Source organism: Pocillopora verrucosa, chromosome 1 (assembly GCF_036669915.1).
Source record: "Pocillopora verrucosa isolate sample1 chromosome 1, ASM3666991v2, whole genome shotgun sequence".
In the NCBI taxonomy this organism is placed as follows: domain Eukaryota; kingdom Metazoa; phylum Cnidaria; class Anthozoa; order Scleractinia; family Pocilloporidae; genus Pocillopora; species Pocillopora verrucosa.
In genome coordinates, this window is record NC_089312.1 from 29,098,554 (window position 1) to 29,119,816 (window position 21,263).

Here is a 21,263-nt window from a genome sequence, read left to right on the forward strand (position 1 = left end):
TACGAACGCTAAGGGGTTGGGGTCTAGAGTGGTTTTCAGGTTTTTTCATTCACATATAATAAACATGGCGGCTGTGGTTGGTGTATATTTAGGGAATACCAGCGCATCATTAGCTATCCACAAGGTGAGAATTTCCTGTCTTGAAGATGTTTAAATGTTTAATGGAGCCTTTGAGCTAATTTCTATGTTATTCATCCAAGGCTGGAAGGACGGATATTATAGCGAATGATGCAGGGGACAGAGTCACTCCAGCTCTCGTCGCGTATTCTGGAAAAGACAAGGTTGGTATTGCTACCCTGAAAAAACAGTATCCCATTAAGATTAAGAAACAGAGAAACGAGTGATTCGAGAGGGAAGTGATTTTCGCTAACCATTTCTGTCTGTGTTTGTCATGATTCCCGTTTATTAGATAGATTATTCCATCTTTGCTAGTTAAATTGAAATAAGGAACAGGTCAAAAATAGGGATGCGAGAAAGGCTTGCTCGCAACCTGAGGCTCTGATGGTTTCAGTGAGGCTGCCAGAGTGAGCTGCAAGGTTTCAAGAAAAATATTTCAGCAAGTGTGGTTCCTTTCTCGCTACAGCTTAAAGGAAATTTGTCACCACTTTTGGGTGACCGAGAAAATCCCAATAACCACAATACAACCAATAGTAAGCTATCCTGTTTGTTCCCAGTCAAATTTTACACTTCATTGTAGAGATAAGTAGTCAAGTTTCCTTTACCTTGCACCCTTCTTTTAGACCTATAGAAATGTCAGTGTAATTCAGAATATTTACACCTGTCCAATTCTCATCTATGAGAAAACAAAAAGTACTCTTGTTATTCACACATAAGCCCTCCTTGATGTAAATCCTAATCTCAATTTCCATTTCATTCCTGCCATTACAGAGAGTATGAAAGTATTTTTGTTATCTCAGAAAGATTCATATGATTGCCAGTTAAGAGCCTAGAGGAGATGCTTTAGTTTAGTTTAGTTTGCATCATTTTTGAGACATATGAGATGATATTCAGTTCAGTGAATCAAGAAACATGTATTTGTTTGTCAAGAAGGAGGAGTGTACTACAATGAGAGTAAACCAAGAATACTCGTTTTTGACCCCCCACAGTGATACCATGAGTTCACTTAAAACTACAGTACAACCCCTCTAACTCAAGCTCCCAAAATTGAGCAAAGGGAAAGTAAAAACAAATTTGAGCTAAGGGGGAATTAGTTCAAGTTAACCTAGTTTGAGTTAGCTGATCGTAAACAACTGATAAAATGGGGTCATTAATCCATGGGAAATTGCATTCTGTTCAAGTTCAAGTTAGTAGGATTCTGTTGTATATATAGTTAGGGCTTTCCTGTGAAACTAAGATTTTTTGGTACATTTCCTATAGTACACTAATTTATCAAGGATATTTTTAGCTTAAACAAATGGAGTGAGGAGACTCAGATGATATCCACTCTTAGCCATCATGCTGAATTGATACTTTCTTGGAATTTCCTTACGTTAGAATTCTGGTGATATTTATACCTCATAATGTGAGATTTTATCTTCTAGGCAATTGGTCTTCCAGCTAAGCAAGGGCTTATTCGCAATTCAAAGAATACCATGGCAAGAGCATGCAAAATAATTGGATTGAGGTGAGAATCTCATTGTTCTCCCTTATTTTGAGCACAATAGTCGCAGGTTTAAGAATAAACTAGTAGAGTAATCCTTTTATCTGTTAAATTCTCAATGCAGTGATAAGAGGTACCACAAGTGAAGACAGCCAGAATCAGATGTGGTGTGAGAAATAACCTCAATATTTTCATTCAATTTCATAGTATGTGTTTATGGGGGGCAGCTCTCTGGTAGAAGGGAACAAGATTTTGTACAGCATAATAATATTTATTTTCAGGAAGAGAAAACATAATGTAAAAATTGCATTTTCACATGAAGTGGTTTCAAAAACAAGTGAATCACTGAATTTTTAAGGAAATTCCTTAGTCATGTGCATTTTATGATTACAGACTGCTATAATTATTATTAGTATAGCATGATCATGTATAGTTTTGAATGAATATTTGATGACTACAACTCCAGGTTTTCTGATGATACAGTTCATCAAGAGGTTCAAGATTCTGGTTGTAAGGTAAATAACTGAAAAATTAAACAGAGACTCTCCTCCAATAAACATCTCCTATGGAGTGATGCCTCACCTGAGAACACACTAAGATGTGGTTAAATGTAGGAACATATAAACCTTTCATTTAAGACCTGTGAATGCTTCCTAGGCATAGGGTATCCACTTGTTTGAGGCCTGACTGTATTCAAATTTCAGTTCATTTCATTTGTAATTGATAGAAATTTGAAATATTTTCAATTTTGTATACTGCATGGGTGAACATTGTAGTTCCTGAAAATGTGCAATAGTTGAGGAGATTGTGATCTTTGAGGCTTTCAGCAAGTGGGTTTGTCTTGAAATCCAGAATATGGTGTTTTCCATATAGCTTAAAAAAAAAGACACAGCTGCAACTGAACCAGAATAACCCCAACTACGGAGAAATCTGAGTTGAATTATCTGCTAGCAGACTGCTGGTGTTACAACTTGATTCCATACAAGGGTTTTCAGTAAACATCTTTTGATGTAAGTTGCTCTGTAGTGGAATTTTCAAAATGAGAGTTGAGATAATTCTGTTGGAAGTTCTACTACTTTTGAATTTGTCATCAGATTGTTGATAAAGATGGAAAGCCCTTTTATGAAGTCCAGCTGAATGAAAAACCCACTCTGTTTTCTCCTAAAGAAGTTATCAAGATGATTTTTGAGAAACTTTTAGGTAGGTCACAGTTGTTGATGATAAAATCAGTTGATGTTCAAACTCGACACACAATCATACTGAATATACTACAGTAGTATCATAAACTTATAATGAAGGCACAAGTCCTAGCTCAATATTATGAAATATAAATTGATCAATGGGCAAAGTGCTTTAGATGTAAATGCCTTGACGTGAAATCCTGTGTACATTAGTTATAATTTTGTCATTTTTCTCACAAGAATTGATTATCCTTGGTTGGCCTTATCTCCTTACTTGAGTGGGGACTTTAACTTCATATTGAAGTGTTTGATCACTTTTATTGCATGTCTGTGACAATTTGAGTTTAGAGACTTTTTTATTTGCACAGAAATTTCTCAGGCTAATGGTGGAAATGACATTGAAGAAGCTGTTATCACTGCACCTTTACACTTTAGCAATGAACAGAAAACAGAGATCAGGTGAATTAATCAACTCTTAATTTCAAGATCCAAGATAGAAGTTCTAAAATTGTATGGCATTAGATGACGTGCACATATTCACATCCACTGAAATTGTTTAGATTTTATGCTGTGCTTGTACAACTTTAAATGTATAATGTAAACTGCAGCTTATAGGCCCCCCTCCTCCCTCCCCCCTTACTTATAAGCTCCCAACCACCTCTCCTGGCTATTGGCCCATATACCTGTAAACAAAAGATACATCTGATCATAACTGCACCCCCTACCCCCATATATAACACCCCCCTTTTCAAGCTTTTCCTTCAAACAGAACCTTTAAAAAAATTTTGTAGAACAATTAATATATTACTTCTTTTTAATAGTCAACTCTTGTGTAAATTAACTAAAACTTTATTATAAAACACCTTTAAAGTAATTTTTCAATGCTTTACTGCTAGTATTGCTTCAACTTAATGCAATCCCAAAAAACCTTAGTGAAAGCTAACATGTAAAGGGTGGGAAGTGTTGACGTGAGCTGCTCCTGAAAAAGCCATCCAGTCTTGCTGCACTCACATTACTTTGTTGCAAAACTTGATGGAAAACAGAAATGAGAAAAAAGGAGCATGTTTCAAAAAATAGGGAGTTTCTTGTTCTAACTTCCAAAAAAAGAGTTTTAATTGCAGAATTTTTGGGGGGGTTTTGTTGCTGCATGTACCTGAAATTTTCAACATCTAGTGGTCATATGAAAAAATGCTTATTGACTCAGTTTGGTTGGGTGAGACAGGAAAATATTTGGATCTTGGTTATGAAGCACAGACCAAGTACAGTGAAGTCCATCTGTCATGACCTGGAGCAAAATATTTTCTTGTCTGGCCCTCCCACTCAATCAATAGGGGCATATAATGACATTTTGAATCTTAATTTAAAAAAACAGTAGATGTATCATGATCAGCACTGCTGTAGCTCATTTCAAAGCACTTTTTTTATTCAGGATATAGGTCCCCTTGGATTTAAGGCCCTCAGTTTATAAGCCCTCCTAAAACCCCTTATGAGGTTGTATCAGCCAGGGCGTATAAGCAGCAGTTTATTGCAGTTTGTTACATGTGGTATTGAACCAGTTGTATGACATTTTTTTTTTAGAGAGGCTGCAGAAGATGCTGGCTTTGATGTGCTTCGTGTTATAAGTCAACCAGCGGCAGCAGCACTGGCCTATGGTAAAGTGAACAGGAATTTTTTTTCAGTGATCATGGGTCAAATGACATTCACTGCCCAGCAGTGGTGTTCTACTATTAGTGGAAGAATGCTTAATGTGCTCTGTCCTTATAAATCTCAATTCAGGGTAAGAAAACTGTTGAAAGCTTAGTGGTGTTAGGGTACTTGTTCACCCATGAGTAATTACTGATATGTAGCTTCCCTCCCCTCCTCAATGGAATGCAAATTTATTGTGGGTATCTCTAAGCATTTTTTGGTGGGTTTAGATGTACCTTTTACAGAAACTAGCAATAGTGATTTTGGATATTATATTTTAATAATTAGAAGTGATATTTTATTCTGTAAGTTGACTGTAAAAGCCATTTCAATCAATAAGTTACTTACGAAATGAAAAGTTCTCATTTTTTATCAAGGCTTTTCATTTACTGAGTTGTCATTTTTATAGCTATCTTTTAAAAATAACAATTTATAAACTTTAGCTTTTACTCTCCCTTAACAGACATTGGACAAAATGATCGCACCTCATTAAGGTATGATGATGTTTATCAAATATGACAGCTGTAGAAGGGTCTGTTTTCTTTTAAAAATGCTAGTCAGATGTATTATCACAGGGTGTTTTTTTTTATTATGTTCTCTGTTTTATCAGATACATGTGGGAGTGGGGATATGGTGTATATAAAAAAAGACCAAACATAAACATAATAGGTTCACTTGGAAACTCTTTTGAAAAAAGCAAACTTTTGATTTTCCTTCTTTTTGATAGTAAATGCCTTTTCAATTTTTTACTGTCACAGTAGTATCTAAAATATCTTAAGAGTGAGGTAGCTGAAAGCAAGTATAATTTCATTACTGTGAATTGATCTGTATTTTCAAAAATTGACATAGATGCCTATTTTAATAGTAACTTAAATAAAAACTTTGGCAAGATGGCATTATTTTCAATCCATAAATTGATTTTCTGATGTAAAGCTTTAATTTGTAAAATCATTGTTCAGATTTGTGCACTGCTTTATATCACCAGGAGGGTACTTGTTTATAGACTTGGAGGAACTACTCTTGATGTCACTGTTTTGGTTGTCAATGGTGGAATGTACAGAGTGATAGCAACAGAAAGTGACACAGCCTTGGGTGGAAGAAAATTTGATGAGTTACTTGCACATCATCTTGCTGCAGAGTTTCAAAGGTTTCTGTTCTTTTTGCTCATAGAAAATAGTGGCTTAGGTTTGCAAAGATAATTTGAACCGATTGCAAATGTTTTGATTCACAGCAAGTTGATTCATACTAGATTTGCCAGCTGCCATACTACCTATTTTGTGCTCAGAAAATTGTAATTCATGTTTTTTTATTTTATTGCAGACAGTGGAAACTAGATGTCAGAAGCAATACCAGAGCAATGGCCAAACTAAGGGCCAGTGCAGAGAACTGTAAACATATTCTGTCATCCAGGGATACAGCAACTTGTGCCATCGAGTCACTCTGTGAAGGGATTGACATGAACACCAAAGTATCCAGGTATTGAAAAGTGACGCATAGTCATTTTGTCTTTGTAAGACAAAGGGCCAGTTGTCCAATAAGGTGGTTTATACTTATCCACGATTAAAGTTACAACTTGGTTTAATTTTTCATTTGTTAAGCATAAATTGGAGCTAGTCTTTGATGGAGTTTACTCTTATTGTTAGACGAAATTAAAGGAAATAGAATATCAGTTTAAGAGCTGTGTCGAAAATTAAAAAAAAATGGATCATTAACCGTGTTTTCTCCTAAATTTCCCCGTTGAACATCACCTAAAACAGAGCTCCAAGCTCCACTTTTCCAAAGTTTCCTTTTTACAACAGAAAATTCATAATCCTAAAGCTAAATACTTAGACAGCAAAGAAGAAAAAGGCAAAATTTGGCTTCCTAAGCTGGAAATTTGATCGCCAATTTTTTTTCCTATTTGTTATACTGACAAAATAGTTCTCAGCTTGGAGCTCTGTAGTAAAACTGCAGTACATCAACTTTTTTATTTGTTTCCTTACAGAGCTCGGTTTGAATCCCTCTGTTGGAGTTTATTCCAACAAAGTCTTTCCTCCATCGACCGAGTTCTTTCCACAGCAAATATCAGTAGAAACAACATAGATCAGGTATGATTACTGGCAAATTTTGAAGTACCATGATAATTTCAACTCTTTTTTATTTCAAATATTCCTCGTCATCGTTGGGTAATTGCTTAGAACTTCTTCCTGAAAAACTGTAGGCCTACAGAAATGTTGTCGTTAAATTGCGGTAGCTACTCATTTCAGAAGTGATTCAACGTATGCAGTTTACTTAAGTTCAACATTTAGCGGATATTTACAGTTCAGTCGAAGTTTTGTTTTGGACCTTAATCCTCGATATGTCGCCAATTGGTAGCCTGTCGGTAGCCTGTCGGCGGCCTGTCAGTAGCCTGTCGGTGACCTTTTGGCCATCGGTCGGCTGACAGGTTTTTTTCAGGGAGCTGTTCTTCATGATCACCAATTTTTAATGTGAGAGTCCTCCCCACTACTCGGCCTCTGGACTCAAGTCTCAATAGTGCGGTGGTTTCTATTTGATTGTGAAAGAACGAATTCTGCATGATAATGTACTTTCTTGACCCCTGAAAAGGTAACTTATTAATTTTCTTTTACAGGTTGTTTTGGTAGGTGGCTCCACACGTATTCCTAAAATCAAGCAGCTTGTTCAAGAGTATTTTGCAGAAAAAGAAGTTTGTCAGACAATTGATCCAGACAGTGTGTTGGCATATGGTGCTGCTATACAGGTAATAAAATCTGACCCAATGTAGCGTAATCCCCTTCACCAAAGAGATTGTAATTATCTTCTCTTTTTTTGGTGACTTTTAAAGGCGTCGTTACTTCAAGGAAGAGAAGAACAGATAAATGATGATATAGAGGCGGAATGCACGTCAAAGGCTATTAGTGTGATGGTAAGTAGAGCAGTTGGCTTGGCTTCCACAGGCAGCAAAACGATCATGATAATAGTCAGCAGGCGGCATACCAGTTGCCTGCAAAATACAGTGAAGATGATGCAGCAGACTCTTGACCCTGACCCTGGATTTTATAAACCCGATGTTTCACAGATTTAGCATCGTGGTTCTGAGGAAATTCAAGACTGGTTGACCCAAATGCTGAATTTCTTTCGCTGTGCTTTGAATTTGCGTTGTGCGATATGCGCTTAATGCCGTGAGACTGTCGCAATCTGCCACTCAGCTATTCTTGTGTTGTGATTTCCATTCATCATTTCCTCTATTTGTGTGATCCTTAACATTTTCGCGTGATTTTTTTTACAGCTCGAAGAGGCAGAGGCCCGTCTGTGTCCAATTATCCCCAAGCACTCTCCCATACCGCTACGAAAAACACACAATTTCACAACCTCTGTGGACAATCAGGTTTGATTTTCTTTTCCTTCCTTACTCTCTTCATATCTGGTCATATGGTTTTTAAAATACTGTTTGGAGACGTTTAAGACCGGTTTTTGTCTTACACTCCCAGACGTTAATAGCATCAAACCGAAAGGTGTATTAATCCTTTAAATTCCAGACGCGATTAACGTGTAGCTTCTCCCTATAATATATATACATTATCCAGCAATCCAGTAATGAGAATACTCAAACCTTATCAGGTAGAAGTTGTTATCTTGATCTAACACCAAATTCTCATAACTAATTTAGAAGGAAAGGTGTAGCAGCTAGAGGGGAAAATTAACAATCAGATCTTGGGAGTTAAAGGGTTCAGAAAAGTAGTTGAGTAGAAGGCTTTATTCTTAGTTGGTTGAAAGTTCAGTCGGAATCCCTTGCGATGATGCCCTGTTTCTTTCTGTAGGAGACTGTTTGCTTATCTGTATATGAAGAGGATGACGACATGGCTAACAATGCTGGAAAGACTCTTGTAGCTAAGGTGAGTGGATAGCATGCTCCTGGCTAGGTAATTTGGTTTGCTTTAAGTCTTAATCAGGGTGCTATCTGGCAGACGACAACTTGAGGTTTTAACTCAAGAAATCAAATTTAATCACCGTCGCTATTTCGCACTCACTGGTATGGACGCTAGCGAAACTGACACAATTTTCGTTGGTGAGCGGGTACGACTAATAGTAAGAGAAAATAAAGGGGCACAGATGACGAGTAAAGATCCGTTTGCCATCAGGGCCACGATTATTACCTGCAAGGAAGATCATTACCGCTTTGACTTGTCATTTAATTCTCTTAGTGATACTCTGTATTATCAGTTTGCTTGTTAAATAGCTAATCACTTAAAGGAGTAATACAGTCACAGAGAAAATCATTAAAAAAGTCGCTACCTTTGGTAACGAGGAGGTGATCATATGTTGACAATGTTTTTAAAAATTGGCGAGCATGTCATCACTTTGCGAGGCTCATTCGCTACCTTGCCTGTGCCATGTCGTGATTATGTCGCAAATTCGTGACGCCATCTACCTGACCTACAACAAGTCATGAAAAAAAGCCCTGACCAAGTCGTGAACAAGTGGTGACTAAATGGTGTGTGTGTTGTGATCATGACGTGGTTAAGCGTCGTTGCCATGTCGTAGCCTAGTCGTGTTCATGTAATGACGCATTTGTTATCGCTTTGTGCATTCAAGTTCGTGATCCAATAATGTCAGAAAACGAGTCTTGAAAGTCATGAGACAATGGTAACTAGGTCAGGTCCAAGGCGTGCTCAACACGTATCCAAGGGGTGTCCAACACGTGTTTAAGTCGCAACTGGGTCATGGCAGAGGCATAAGGCAAATCATGATCAAGACTTGGTGGAGTCATCTCTGAGTTTTTTCTTTTGCATATCATATTTTAGCGACATCTCATTGAATCTTACTTGCATTGGCTTTGCCTTACTTAGATCTGTGATTGATATAGAAAAGTCACCATACTCTCTAAGCTAAATAGATGCACGATTCAAACCAATCATGGCGTGATCACTCAAGTTTCCAGCACTTCGGGAAATTTACTTTCACTTTGAATTTTGATTGGTCCTTGTTATAATTTCCTCTCTTCGGATTGGCCGTTGTACAATGATAATTTTCGTTTTAGTTTTACAAAACGCAGTCGACATGCGTTTTATACCGTTGTCGTAGTATAAATGTAGGCCCTTATTTCCCAGCACCAAAATCAAAACTCACGATAAATATCGTTCTCTTATTATCGCCACAGGTAGTTCTTGAAGATATACCACCCATGGCAAAAGGGCAAGCAGAAATTATAGGGACCTTTCACATTAGAAGGTGAGGTTTGGTTGCAAGCCAAATAGCGATTTTTTTCTTTCTTTTTTTTTTCAGTTCAAACCTTCAATTGGCGCTCATGTGAATTCTGATTATCATCCTTGTTTATTGCCTCGAACAAGACACTCTCAAGTCCTGTTCCTGCTTGGTTCGGGTTTCAGTCAAATGTGGTGCTGTCGGGGTTGGACTACATTATTGTGTTGCATTGGCATAGCAAATATCACTTCTGGGCTTTTAGTCCTTCTCTGCTGAGGCTATGGAAAACATTTTAGTTGAGTTTGTTCACAAAACACATTGAAGATACACTTGTCACACCCTTATTTTAGTGTATGATGACTCCCTAACTGATGTTGATGGAACGGCCTCGTCCATTTCTGGAAACCCTGTTCTCTTTCCTAACATCTATAATGTGCAACATGAATGACTCAGGTCATTGTGCAGAGTGCAAGCGAAATAAGAGTCCCTTGGGAGCAATTGTATCAGAGGTCGCTTGCTCTGCGTTCACTCTTAACGGCTCGCATACTGACCTGCGTAATCGTAAAAATCGGCTTTGGACCGAACAGTTTGAAGCATTTGAAGATTGTGGGCAATGGGGTAATACACCTTTTTTCAAGTATTGACCCGCTTTTCCTTGTTCTATTGGCCAAGTTTAGTGGTTAAATATTTGAGGAAAAGTCACAAACAGATGTTTCATGCAAATGTAGTTTGCTACACAGAATTTGTTGTTGTTTATTTATGCGTGAAACATTTTGAGCGTGAACTCTGTCTTTTTCTAAATTTTACAGAGATGGATCGTTGCACATTCATTTGATGGAAAAGACATCTGAGAAGTCTGCTGACATCAATATTGACTGCTGCACTTGATTAGGTCGTACGTGGCGAAATTCAATAAAATCCTACTATCGAGCTAACTTGATTGGAATGTTGTGAAGAACGTGATGGATTTTATGTTATTTTTTAATACTTTGCTTATCTTAATCAGTTACTGCGATAATCTGGTTCTACACATGGCGGGGAATTTTTTCCAGATAAGCCGTTCAACCTGGGGTGAACTATTTTAAAGCATGAACATTGTGCGAGGGTTGCAGAAGATGTTCTCGCTAAATCGAAAAAGAATTTCTCAAAATAAATCCCCGTAAAAACTTGCTGCAAGCAGACCAATGAAAATGTCAGGGCGCGGTTGTTTAGAACCTGAGAACAAAAGGGCAGAGCGAAAAGAAGAGAAACAACAACACTGGTAATAGTTTTTAGAATTCCAGCAAGGAAAAAAATGTTCTAATTTATTTGAATCCTTAGAAAAAGGATTCTGAGACTCTTTATGGCTTGGTCATTTTTCCAACTAAACCTCGACAAAGATTTGCCAGGGGAGAAAACTTGAACTTGATCTTTGTCATGGCCAAAATTGCGCAGATTTTGACTATTGCGTAAGTGGTTTCGCAAAATTTGACTCGACTCTCTATCTGCGCCATCTTTAATCTTGGCTTGTCAAGTTGTCTTTCTAGTTTCAGGTGCAGAAAAGTACGAGTATTCGTGGTCTTAAATGTGCATACGTATTTTCGTGAAGTTTTACAGTCAAAAATTGAGCATCAGAGTACTTCCAACGTAGCTTAACGTCAATGTTTGTTGAGGACTCAATGGATGATGTTTCTATAGATCACTTTCGAGATCAGTGTTGACGACAAATGGTTGATTTATTACTAGTGATTGTTATCAACGAATACTTAGCGTTATATCAGGTTGTTACCTTGAAATGGCTGGTCCAAGGTCTGTGCAGTTAGATGTAATTTTGTGCGTTTTCTCTTTTACGCGAAGTCAAAAATATAGAGTACTTCGTACACGTTTAAGAGATGGATGCTCTTCGTTTCGCGCAAAAAAATCTTCCTTTCTGGGGCTGGGTTGTGCTCCAAGTGGGTGGCAAAAAAATCGGCACCTCCTGATCCTTTCACTCCCAAGAGTGCTCAAAGAGGAATTTCTCCCAGGTATTGTTTTTGAGATTATTATTATTCATTTATTGAATACTTTTGTAACAAGGATTCTAGCCTTGGTTCATAGCCGAAAAAAACCTGTTAAACTTGATTGAGATGATAACTTGAGTAGCCAAGGAAAATTTCTGCCCAAGCGCCACTCGAAAATATAATGTTCCATCTCCTATTGTAAGTTATACAATGATACTTAACCTGTGAAAGGTACTTGTAAACACGTGTAACGCATTTAAAACGAGTAATAGTCCTCTAGTGAAAGTTTTTAATGGTTAAAAGACAACATAGCACATCGTAAGGTGTAATATCTCTTGCATTTGGTGGTGGTAGTGTGGTCAAAATTATGGCCGAGTAAGTAACTCGTCGGAAATTCAAACAATGCTATGTGACTTTCTATAGAACAGAAATACCTTGCACACAAAAATTTCCTTTTGATAATAGGGGAGTCTTTTTGTAATAACCGAGCCCGATTTCTCTTTCGGGTTTGAAATGTTTTTCGACCTTTAGGAATGTAATTTCTTTGACAGCAAGCCACAACTTATCACAAGTCATTTTACCAAGTTGCAAATTTGCAAAAAAGTTATGGTTTCGATATGTTTAAAATTCAGTTGTAATTTACTTTTTGCTCTGTTTATTTGAAACGACGGCTCAGCTTTCTATTTTACGGACTTGCCGTGATCTAGCCAACTCCCTTTATGATAATATTTAACAAACAGACCGCGGAATGGATTTATGAAGTTTATTAATTTACATTTTAACACATCGTTTAAATAAAACAATTGAAGTCAACCTAGATAAAGGTAACTTAACCAAGCAGAGCGTATTTCCAGCACTAAAAGTGATCTTTTAACAAGATCTCTATCCTCTTCAATCTTTACCGGAAGTAATACATGCTGTCTCACTCTTTCACGTATCGTGACCTTCTCTCGAGACTTAATAACTTTGTTATTTATTTTACTCTTCCGTATTCTTTATGTACATATTGTTTCCTCCAATTTGTTAACCAAGCGCCTCTTACCTTACATAACTTAGCGTTTTTTTGGTGGCTAACTGCACATTTGACAATGCGGCGCGGCTGAAAGGCGCTCTTTTACCATTGATTCTTAAGAAGAGTCTGCTTATGGTTACTATTTCATTTACTTGTTGTGTTAAGTTCGCTACAACCGATATTTACATAGCTTAGGCAAGCAGCTCTAGCGAAATCTAAACTGTAGTTTAAATAGCTTTAGAAACGATTCGCGGAACTCTTTGTTGAAGAAAGAATACAAAATAGGATTCATTGCCGAATTCGTGTATGCCAACACAAGGAATACCCTCCACAGTTGCAGATTGATTCCCACAAGACACTTTTTGCCGCAAAACACAACGATCATCGAGGTTAGAGTCAGCGGCATCCAGCACAGTAGAAAAGTGGACACAATGATAGCGATAGTCTTAGCCGCTTAATGTTCTTTGAAATGCGTTTCTTCTCTGATGTTATGGCTCCTGAGTCTTCGTTGGAACAGGACAACACCGTTGGAAAACTCGCCTCTTGCTTAGCGATTCGCTTAGCATGTTTTCGAGCAATCGTGTAAATGTTGAAATAAATCACACACATAATCACAGTTGGTAAAATGAAATTAACAGCCGAATTAACCGCTGAGTAATACGGGTCAATGTTGAAGAAACATTGACCGTTCACCACACTGTGCTCGTAATACGGCCAGCAAACCATTCCTACGGTCGTGAATAGTAGGGTGTACAGCCATATTACAGCTATGACCAGCAAGGCTATTTTGGGATTTATCACGGTGCAATATTTCAGCGGCCAGCTAATGGCAAAAAACCTGTCCAAGCTGACCGCCATCAAGTTCAGTATTGAAGTCGGCGCGGCGATGAGGTACATAAACACCCTGAAGTTGCACATGAACTCACCTTTGCTCCACTGATGTTGCGTAAAGTCACCTTCCACGTCGAAAGGCATGGAAAACAATGCAGTCAAGAGATCAGAGATGGCCAAGGAGAAAATGAAGTAGTTGGTTGTCTTTCGAAGGCGTTTGTTAAGTCCAATAGCTAGGCAAACGAGTAAGTTTCCACAGACACTACCAGTGATGACGATGATTATCAGAGAAGCGACGAGAAATCGAAAGAGTTTATCAGAAGGAGGAAAAGTTGTGCCTATCCCAGGGTAAGTTACGTTTGGTGAGCGTGTTGTGTTGTTGTAGTCCATTTTTGACAGCGTCAGGCCTTATGGATCCTATAAACTTCCTTACACACCCAAAGAAAGCTGAACTTGAATTTTTCAGCGTCTTAACCTTTTCGTAATGAGGGCCAGTTGTCTTTTCCGTTTCCCTGGTTCTTGCGACGAGGCTGTTATCAAGTAGTATGGATTACTCTTACTTTATCAGGGTTCTTTTTCGTGATCCTAAATGCCAAGCGTTGATGATCGGTTATCTCTAATTGTTTGCGACGTGTACAAGTCACCTTGTTCCTACAAAGTGACCTTCCGCTAGATTAAGCACGGCTTTTCAAATGAAAATAATATAGCTGTAGTCTGTGTAAACACTCCGCTTGATGGTTTGCGCTCCTTTGGTTTTTAAATTAACTGTTTGACATGTTCATATCAATGTCTTTGATTATGGAGATAGAGTACGTGATGATGAGGCGTCTTGTCACAATGTTTGATTAGTGTCAGAGTCAAAGAGAGCTCACCAGGATGTTCCACACCTAGTGCCGGACTGCAACTAACCTCTTCCGATTTTTGCAGCTCAAGTCGATGCGCTCTTGTGTTTTCGTTGCCGGGTAAAGTTAAGATGTATCAGATCAAAAATGATCTAAAAAGAAAAAAAAATAGAGGAAAAAAACAACAAAAATCATTTCATTTTTCTGGGCTTAGTGACGCGCAAGAAACAAATCAGCAGCTACAAACTCAGAATAAATTGATGAGGACAATAAAGCGTTAAACTTGTTTAATCCCTAAGTAAACTTCAAAGAGGTCCCTACGCTGTTTAACAAGTGAAGGTTACTTTATTAAATCATTTTTGCGCCTTTGGATTGAAACCTTTGATCTTCGGATCGAGATTCTCAACATCAAGCGATCATACGAGCCTTTTCGATTTCGTTGTTAAACTTAAACAAAAGCATATAACATAAATAAGCTACAAAAAGATGATAACCCTCTCATTGTTTAATAAATGAGTGTCCCCTTAATTTTCGTGAATAAACTCTTCAACAGCCACTGACGAGTTCTGATAAACTGAAGGGCTTTAAAATAAACCAACTGGAGTCACGCTCTTAGGCTTGGCTAAATCTCGATATTATGCCGTTCTGACTTGGACATGCGAGAGTAGTTAGTCGCACACGCGCAAAGTTGAAGAGATAAGCGCAACATTTTCGTTTGGGATAAATGGTTGCGATCTTTGCTGTTGCTTTGAAACTGCACAAATTAATGTCAAATAGAATTATCTCCAGTTTATCTGATGATCACATACGATGAACTCTAACCTGACTCACTCTTTAATCGCGCTGAGATGTGTTCAGTTAAACCGGAAAAAGACTCGGAAGATATATTTTTAAACCATTAAACGCACGAAAAGAACGAGTTTGTGGTAAATTCATTAAAAGGGAATTATCAAATTTATCTCAGCCTTCGGATTGGATTTCATAGATTGCGAAAATTTTCTTTCCTTCAGAGGAATGTCTAAAGTAACAAACAAGTACAGATGCTGAACGAAACTGTTGATCTAGGAAACTGCTAAATTATCCCATCCCAAATCTCTGAAAAGACTGCAAAGACTTTTGCTTTGTTTTGCATTTCAGGGAATGATTTGCGGTTTAGTCAGGTAAACTTTGGCTCGGTAAGCATTTACAATTGAACCTTAGAAACTTTTAATCACAGTTTCTGCGTCTTATAATAATAAGCTTATATCATTCAAATTTCTTGATCGCTATTTGTCATACCCTTTCCTTTTGTATACATTCTTCCGCTTTTGCCTTTTTATAATTAACTTTGTCAAACAAATATTTTGAGGTTTCCTCATTTTTTAGCGTAACTTTTCTTGTCGAAGGAAACGAACAAGATATCGTGATTTTCTCGGCGATTAGCAGATACAGCCGAGACAGATGAGTTAGAATTGAACATCGGTAATTCTTGATGTGGAGTCAAGTAGTGGCGTCATGTAGTATTAAAATTGTCGAGATAGTTCTGTGTGAGAAAGAGCCTTTGTCGCCGAAGGAGACCAAGAGCTTATCCTCTAACGGTAGCGAAATGACGCTAAGATGTTCGCGTGACCGGCCTTAAACGAAGAGCAGGTACTGTTCTTGCTCAAATAAAGAAATATTTTACCAAACAGATCTAAGTTGTCTCTAAGGTTGGGGCGGGACCGAAGGGGAAGGGGGGTGGTTCTCTCTGACAACATATCAACGATCTTTTAATCGTTCACTTGCAACTCTTCACTACTCTTACGACTTTTACCACTGTTACAACTCAAGGTTACCTATATTGAAGGTGATGAAGTCAATTAGAATTTTCTTTGCTGCATTGAACATGTGTGGTTATGCATAGGCAGGTGGGTTTAACTGGTCAGGACTGCCTAGATCAAAGAAGTCCCGAAGTGTTTGTAATCGAAACAAAAATGTAGTTTTCTTTGAACCGATAATGAAAAAAGGTCCTCTGACCAAGAAACAACCGAACAAGGAATAAAGGAAACCGTTTGCCTAAACTTGTGTGAAAAAAGTTAAGTTTAAGGTAGTATAAGTGTACGAATCGGAAATCTTAAGATGAAAAACAGGGAAACAAAGGGTTTGAAAAAAGACAAAGTAATGGAAGGAACTAAGTTTTAATGAGATCTGGAAATTATTCAAAATGCAACTCGGAGATATAAAGTGTGAGATTTCCACAGCCTACAATTAACTGAGGTTCTTTATTCCGGGGGTAAGCCGGCTGAAAGCACTCTATGGCATTAAATAAACTAATAAAATCTTTGCCTTCCCTTTCACAGCTCAATTTGAGAGCAAGACTAATTGGTCCCCAAACTAGCGTTCGTCCAAACATTAGTCCCGTCTAATGACCTAGTTGTAATTATCAGTGGAGAAAGTTTTTGGTCTATTAAAGAAAGACTCAGCTAACGCCTAACTTTATGATGATGATGATCATAGGTATCTCTGACTACAGATGTGACCATGAATTAAACTGATAAGATGAGTAAGTTAATGAAAGAATACCCAAACCTTTAAACAAACCACTCATACATGATGAATAACACTAAATGAACCAAAAAAAAAATACGTTGATGAATAAAACTGTTAACCCAAAATAATCTTACTCTAAAATAATTTTTATATATTTTAAACATTCTTATTCTTTATATATGTATATATAGGTTGATCAAAGTTCTCCACGACATTGATAAGGTCTGGTGAGATGATGAAGGGAAAAAAGAGCAAGAGGTGAGGAAGGCATAAAACGCAGTAGCAATGTTGCGCGATATCATGCTACAGACAAGTGTGCTACATGAATCGTCGCTGTTGACTTTTTCCTTGTTACTGATGAAATATTTTCTTTCAGCGTAGTAAATTTTAGCCTTAGGGATCGACAAGTACGCTCGACTGTCTAGTGAGACAAGACCTGGTTATGGGAAACTGTCAGTAAGCTTAGCAAACTTAAACAGTCACTACTAAGAAGAAAAAAGTACATAAATCAGGGAATCACACACTTTGAAATGATAATGAACTATGTGACGTGTATTTCACACGTTATCAAGTCCATGAGCCAATAACAATTGAAAGAACTAAACGCACCTGCCACCCAAGCGCTAAACGCAGGGAAAACGTCTGTGAGCAAGTCGCAATCGAATCTAATTGGTTGAGTGGATAGCGAGGGGTTTATGTCAAAGACCACTCGTCAAATACCTTTGGAAATTGCTCTATATGGATGAATTGGAGACCTACCTGAGGTTCTAACTTTAGCTCACAACGAAGGCTCTTCAGTTTTTCGGCGGTCGCCAACCATTAAATAAAATCGTATAGAAACATAAGCTTTTACCTCTGAGAATTAATTTTAGTTTACTGGTTTCCCTTTTGCCATCCCCTGGTAACCTTCTCGTGACAATTAGCAAGATGAATTTCGACAAACTTTTCATGTCAACCGTATCCAAACAAACTGGCAGAGGCATTCAAATGAGTTAGTCGAGGGAATTATCGAAGAAAGGGTTGCCGGTGATTTATCAAGTAATCGAATGAGTCAATCAGGTGCTGAGATCACCCAGTTTTACCCTTCAACAAGACTGGGGTGGGATCTGCGCAGAACAATCACAGAAAAATGAAAGTTACAATTAAAGACTTCTTCAGGGATTGTTTTGTTCATTTTTAACCCGATTTTGTGTTTTGTGTTCCGCCGTTTTTGTATCTCATGGATTTTACAGCCACTTTTTTGAGCTTGTTGGGCGTTTAGAAACTGCTCCATTTATGAATAATAATATTGTAGCTGTGATAAATTTTACTCAGAAACGAGGTTGTGAGCTGACGAGAATGTGAAATTCGTTGTCACCTCATTGACTAAACGCTTTGGACTTTTTTTACCCCTAGGTAATTAGAATCTTCTGGTGCGATTGGGCACCATATTTTGGAAACTTTTTTTCGGGGGGGGAGGATAAAAGTTGTTATACGATTAAGATTGCTTTCCTTGCTATTCTGGGCCTTTTTTCTTTGTTGACTAATTTTTTGCGTGTTGTGTGTGAGGTCAACAAGTTGTAATCTCACAGTTTGAGTTATAAAAGTTATGAAGAGTCTAATGCGGAAACACAATAATCATTTAATTGTAATAACTGAGTATTGGGTGTTTCATTGCTCTTTCCCAAGTGTTTTTGTTGTGTGTTTTGTTTTGGTTGTGGGTTTCCTGTTTTCCTTTTTTCATTCCTTTGCGATCAGTTCATTTGCATCAAAATATCATTAAAACTCAGAAACAAATTATCAATGAGCACGGATTTTGCTGATGTGCGGGACTAAACCCATTTGGCGAAAAATGTGCATTCAATAAGGACATCTTCCGGCTTTTAAGGGCGCGTCCCCCGGTATGTCTACAGGATTAAATAATAATACCAAAGAGCATCTTGTTTTGCTTAGTCTTTACGCAAGTAATGGATGTCGGCAAAAAAAAATACGACAGCTCCTAATGTGTTTCATTTATTGTTGGGCGAGCCCTCACTTGATATTTAATAAAAACTGGGTCCGTCGGTGTCACCTTTTTTTGTGTGTTTTTCCAGACGCATTTACCCCAATTGAGTCATTTTCCTGTCAACTGCGGAATTCTTTTTAAGTTACGAAGCTCAGGGTTAAATTTAAATTTTAAACTTGTGCTTTTCCGATTGGCGATTCTTTGTAGAGGCCTTTATGTTTGCCCAAGGGGTAATTCAGTCTGGAAAGCCTCGAATTTCATCGACAGGTTGTATGTTCTTTCACGAGTGCGTCCTCCCGTGCGCCAAGTGTAACAAAACACCGTTCGAGTTGATCAAATTTTATCAATGAGCTGCCAAAATTATTGCCACTTGGACAGATAAGAAATTCCGAGGGGCCCACAAATTGATCACTCACTGTTTTATTGAAAGGATGACACGAAAGAATGCGGCGCTAGCTTTGCTAGGAGAAGATGAATGCCGAGCGTGAAGCGCGGTCACGTCCGAGCTAGAGGATGGAGTGTGGTGAATTTGTATTTGAATCGTTGCTTCACCAGTTCTAAGAGTTAAGACGATGATCCAGAGTTGATTCAGTCGCGAAACATTTACTAAAGTCGTCAATATTCACCAGTGACATAATAACGAACGTTCGCCTAGACGGAGGCCAGAGTGCGGGACGTAGTGATTAGGACCGTGTGGGCGCTGACTTGTGCGTCGACTGCTCGTAGAAAGAAGTTTAATTTAAGCATTGAGAGCAAGTTTGAAGGGGTTTAAAAAGTAAGGAGAGAGAGAAACGAAGATGACCCAAGCGAGTCATTGTCAATTAGCAGGAGGCAGTATGGGAGGCAGGGGGGACGAGACGGCTACACATCCTACAATTAAAAGTTACAGGCCAAATTTTTTTGCGATAAGTTTCGATCATAATTATGCTGCCGGATAAAAAGGGTGCCGTCGGGCAGGAAATTGGAAGCCACAGCTGGGTTAAAAAAGGAACAGAATAGCACGGCACTTCAACTCTACTTGTTGTTCAGCTGTATGCGGAGGAAACTTATTAACCCACACGAAGGGCAAAAACCATGAGTTTCTTTCTAGTCATTTTGAAGAGAAATGGATCAGCAGAACGACAAAACGACGAAAGATAACTTGATTGAGTGCTTAGTCAAAAACTTCCGATTTATTTCCCTAAGCTGTTCTTTTTTAATGGAAAACAGTCAGTTTGGAAGAAGACTGTCAGAGAGGCGCAACGGGCTCGCAATTATTTTGACGCGGATCAATCGAGTTAATAGACACTAGTATATCTGTTTCTCGATTGACCCTAGATAATAATATACTCTGTGACGGCCTTAGAAGGGATCATTTCTTGTACAAGTCAGAAAAAAATAAGAATCACCTCATGCAGAATAAAAACTTGGACAGTTCACGATAATGTTGCTGAGATGTGATCAACATCTACCGTCTGCCCTGGCTGCCTAGTTTATGACTGCACCTAGGTAATTGGAGCGCTTCGGAGGCCTTGTTACTGGGGCATTATAGCTTGTGGGTACCCTTATGGACCAGTCACCAGTTACCCAGCAACAAGGATACAATTCGTGATTGTAATTTTAACTTGCAAATTTACTTAGAAGTTTTTCTTTAACTGATCAGATTAGAGCTTTTTTCTCCTTTTTTGGACGATGTGGAACATAAATACGTGACGTTTAATCTGAAACTGTTATGGACTTCAGCTTTGCCGGCTTGAAGGAAAGAAAGTTAAAGAGCATTGTAAATTGTGACAGGCCTTGTCATGAATGCTTGTAGCGGGCGACACTCATTCTTAAATTGCTTTATATATTCTGTCTCAGTTTATTCATCCATCAACAATCTAATAAGCTGGTTACAATCGTGTTTCTTAATTAATAGTACTTCATTTACATCATTGAGTAGTTCCACGGTGATATGACTAACATTGGTAAAAGTACTTTTACTTTTTATCCCTGATATACGACAAGCCCTGATCGAGAACACGCACAACGACGCCGAGCGAGCTTGCTGTCTGAAACTCGGAACTGTTCGGTTGTACGTGTTATTATGTTTATGACTCCGCGCCCGTTACCCACCCTCATGCACGAAATTTTTGTCCTAAAGACAGAATGTGCTGTAATCTTATTAACCTCTGATAGCAGTCCTCACGAGAATAAAAGGATAAAGATCAACAGTTAGGAAGGAACTCTTGATTGCTCCAACAAATTCTCTTGTCAGCACCCTAAAAGATATGTATAGAGAACAGTATGGAGAATTATGCATACTGATGTTAGGGTGTTAAGGTGTAAAGTGCGCCAGTTATCTTTTCTCCACGATAGTCTGCAAATTATGTTCCTTATTTGTTAGCTGCATTGAGATTTCAGCTCTCTTACTTAATCGGATTCTTACCAAGTAAACTTTTCGTCAGTTAAAGTATGCGCGAAATTTGAAAAACCAA

At 38.1% G+C, this 21,263-nt stretch overlaps 2 protein-coding genes across 2 annotated transcripts in view; one reads left to right on the plus strand and one right to left on the minus strand.

The window, feature by feature from the left end:
* The first annotated feature begins 37 nt into the window (after positions 1 to 37).
* On the plus strand, positions 38 to 10,950 carry LOC131780882 (heat shock 70 kDa protein 14-B). Its single transcript, XM_059097490.2, has 17 exons — positions 38 to 124; positions 201 to 281; positions 1,542 to 1,624; positions 2,067 to 2,115; positions 2,695 to 2,800; positions 3,150 to 3,240; positions 4,360 to 4,433; positions 4,931 to 4,961; positions 5,453 to 5,614; positions 5,788 to 5,943; positions 6,452 to 6,554; positions 7,079 to 7,207; positions 7,292 to 7,372; positions 7,736 to 7,834; positions 8,268 to 8,342; positions 9,608 to 9,678; positions 10,461 to 10,950. Exons 1-17 carry the CDS (start codon positions 65 to 67, stop codon positions 10,537 to 10,539), a joined length of 1,530 nt encoding a protein of 509 aa, XP_058953473.1. The 5' UTR covers positions 38 to 64; the 3' UTR covers positions 10,540 to 10,950.
* A 1,212-nt stretch (positions 10,951 to 12,162) lies between these two features.
* The window catches only part of LOC131780881 (histamine H2 receptor), a 37,079-nt gene continuing 27,978 nt past the window's right edge, over positions 12,163 to 21,263 (minus strand). Inside the window, 2 exon segments of the mRNA XM_059097481.2 lie at positions 12,163 to 13,095; positions 13,098 to 14,467. Of these exon segments, the coding sequence (XP_058953464.2) occupies positions 12,848 to 13,095; positions 13,098 to 13,863 (1,014 nt within the window). The 5' untranslated portion in view covers positions 13,864 to 14,467 and the 3' untranslated portion in view covers positions 12,163 to 12,847.

Coding starts and splice junctions, on each gene's coding strand:
- LOC131780882 (XM_059097490.2), top strand. CDS start 65: ATGGCGGCTGTGGTTGGTGTATATTTAGGGAATACCAGCGCATCATTA. Junction 125..200: donor CATCATTAGCTATCCACAAG/GTGAGAATTTCC, acceptor TATTCATCCAAG/GCTGGAAGGACGGATATTAT. Junction 8,343..9,607: donor GAAAGACTCTTGTAGCTAAG/GTGAGTGGATAG, acceptor TTATCGCCACAG/GTAGTTCTTGAAGATATACC.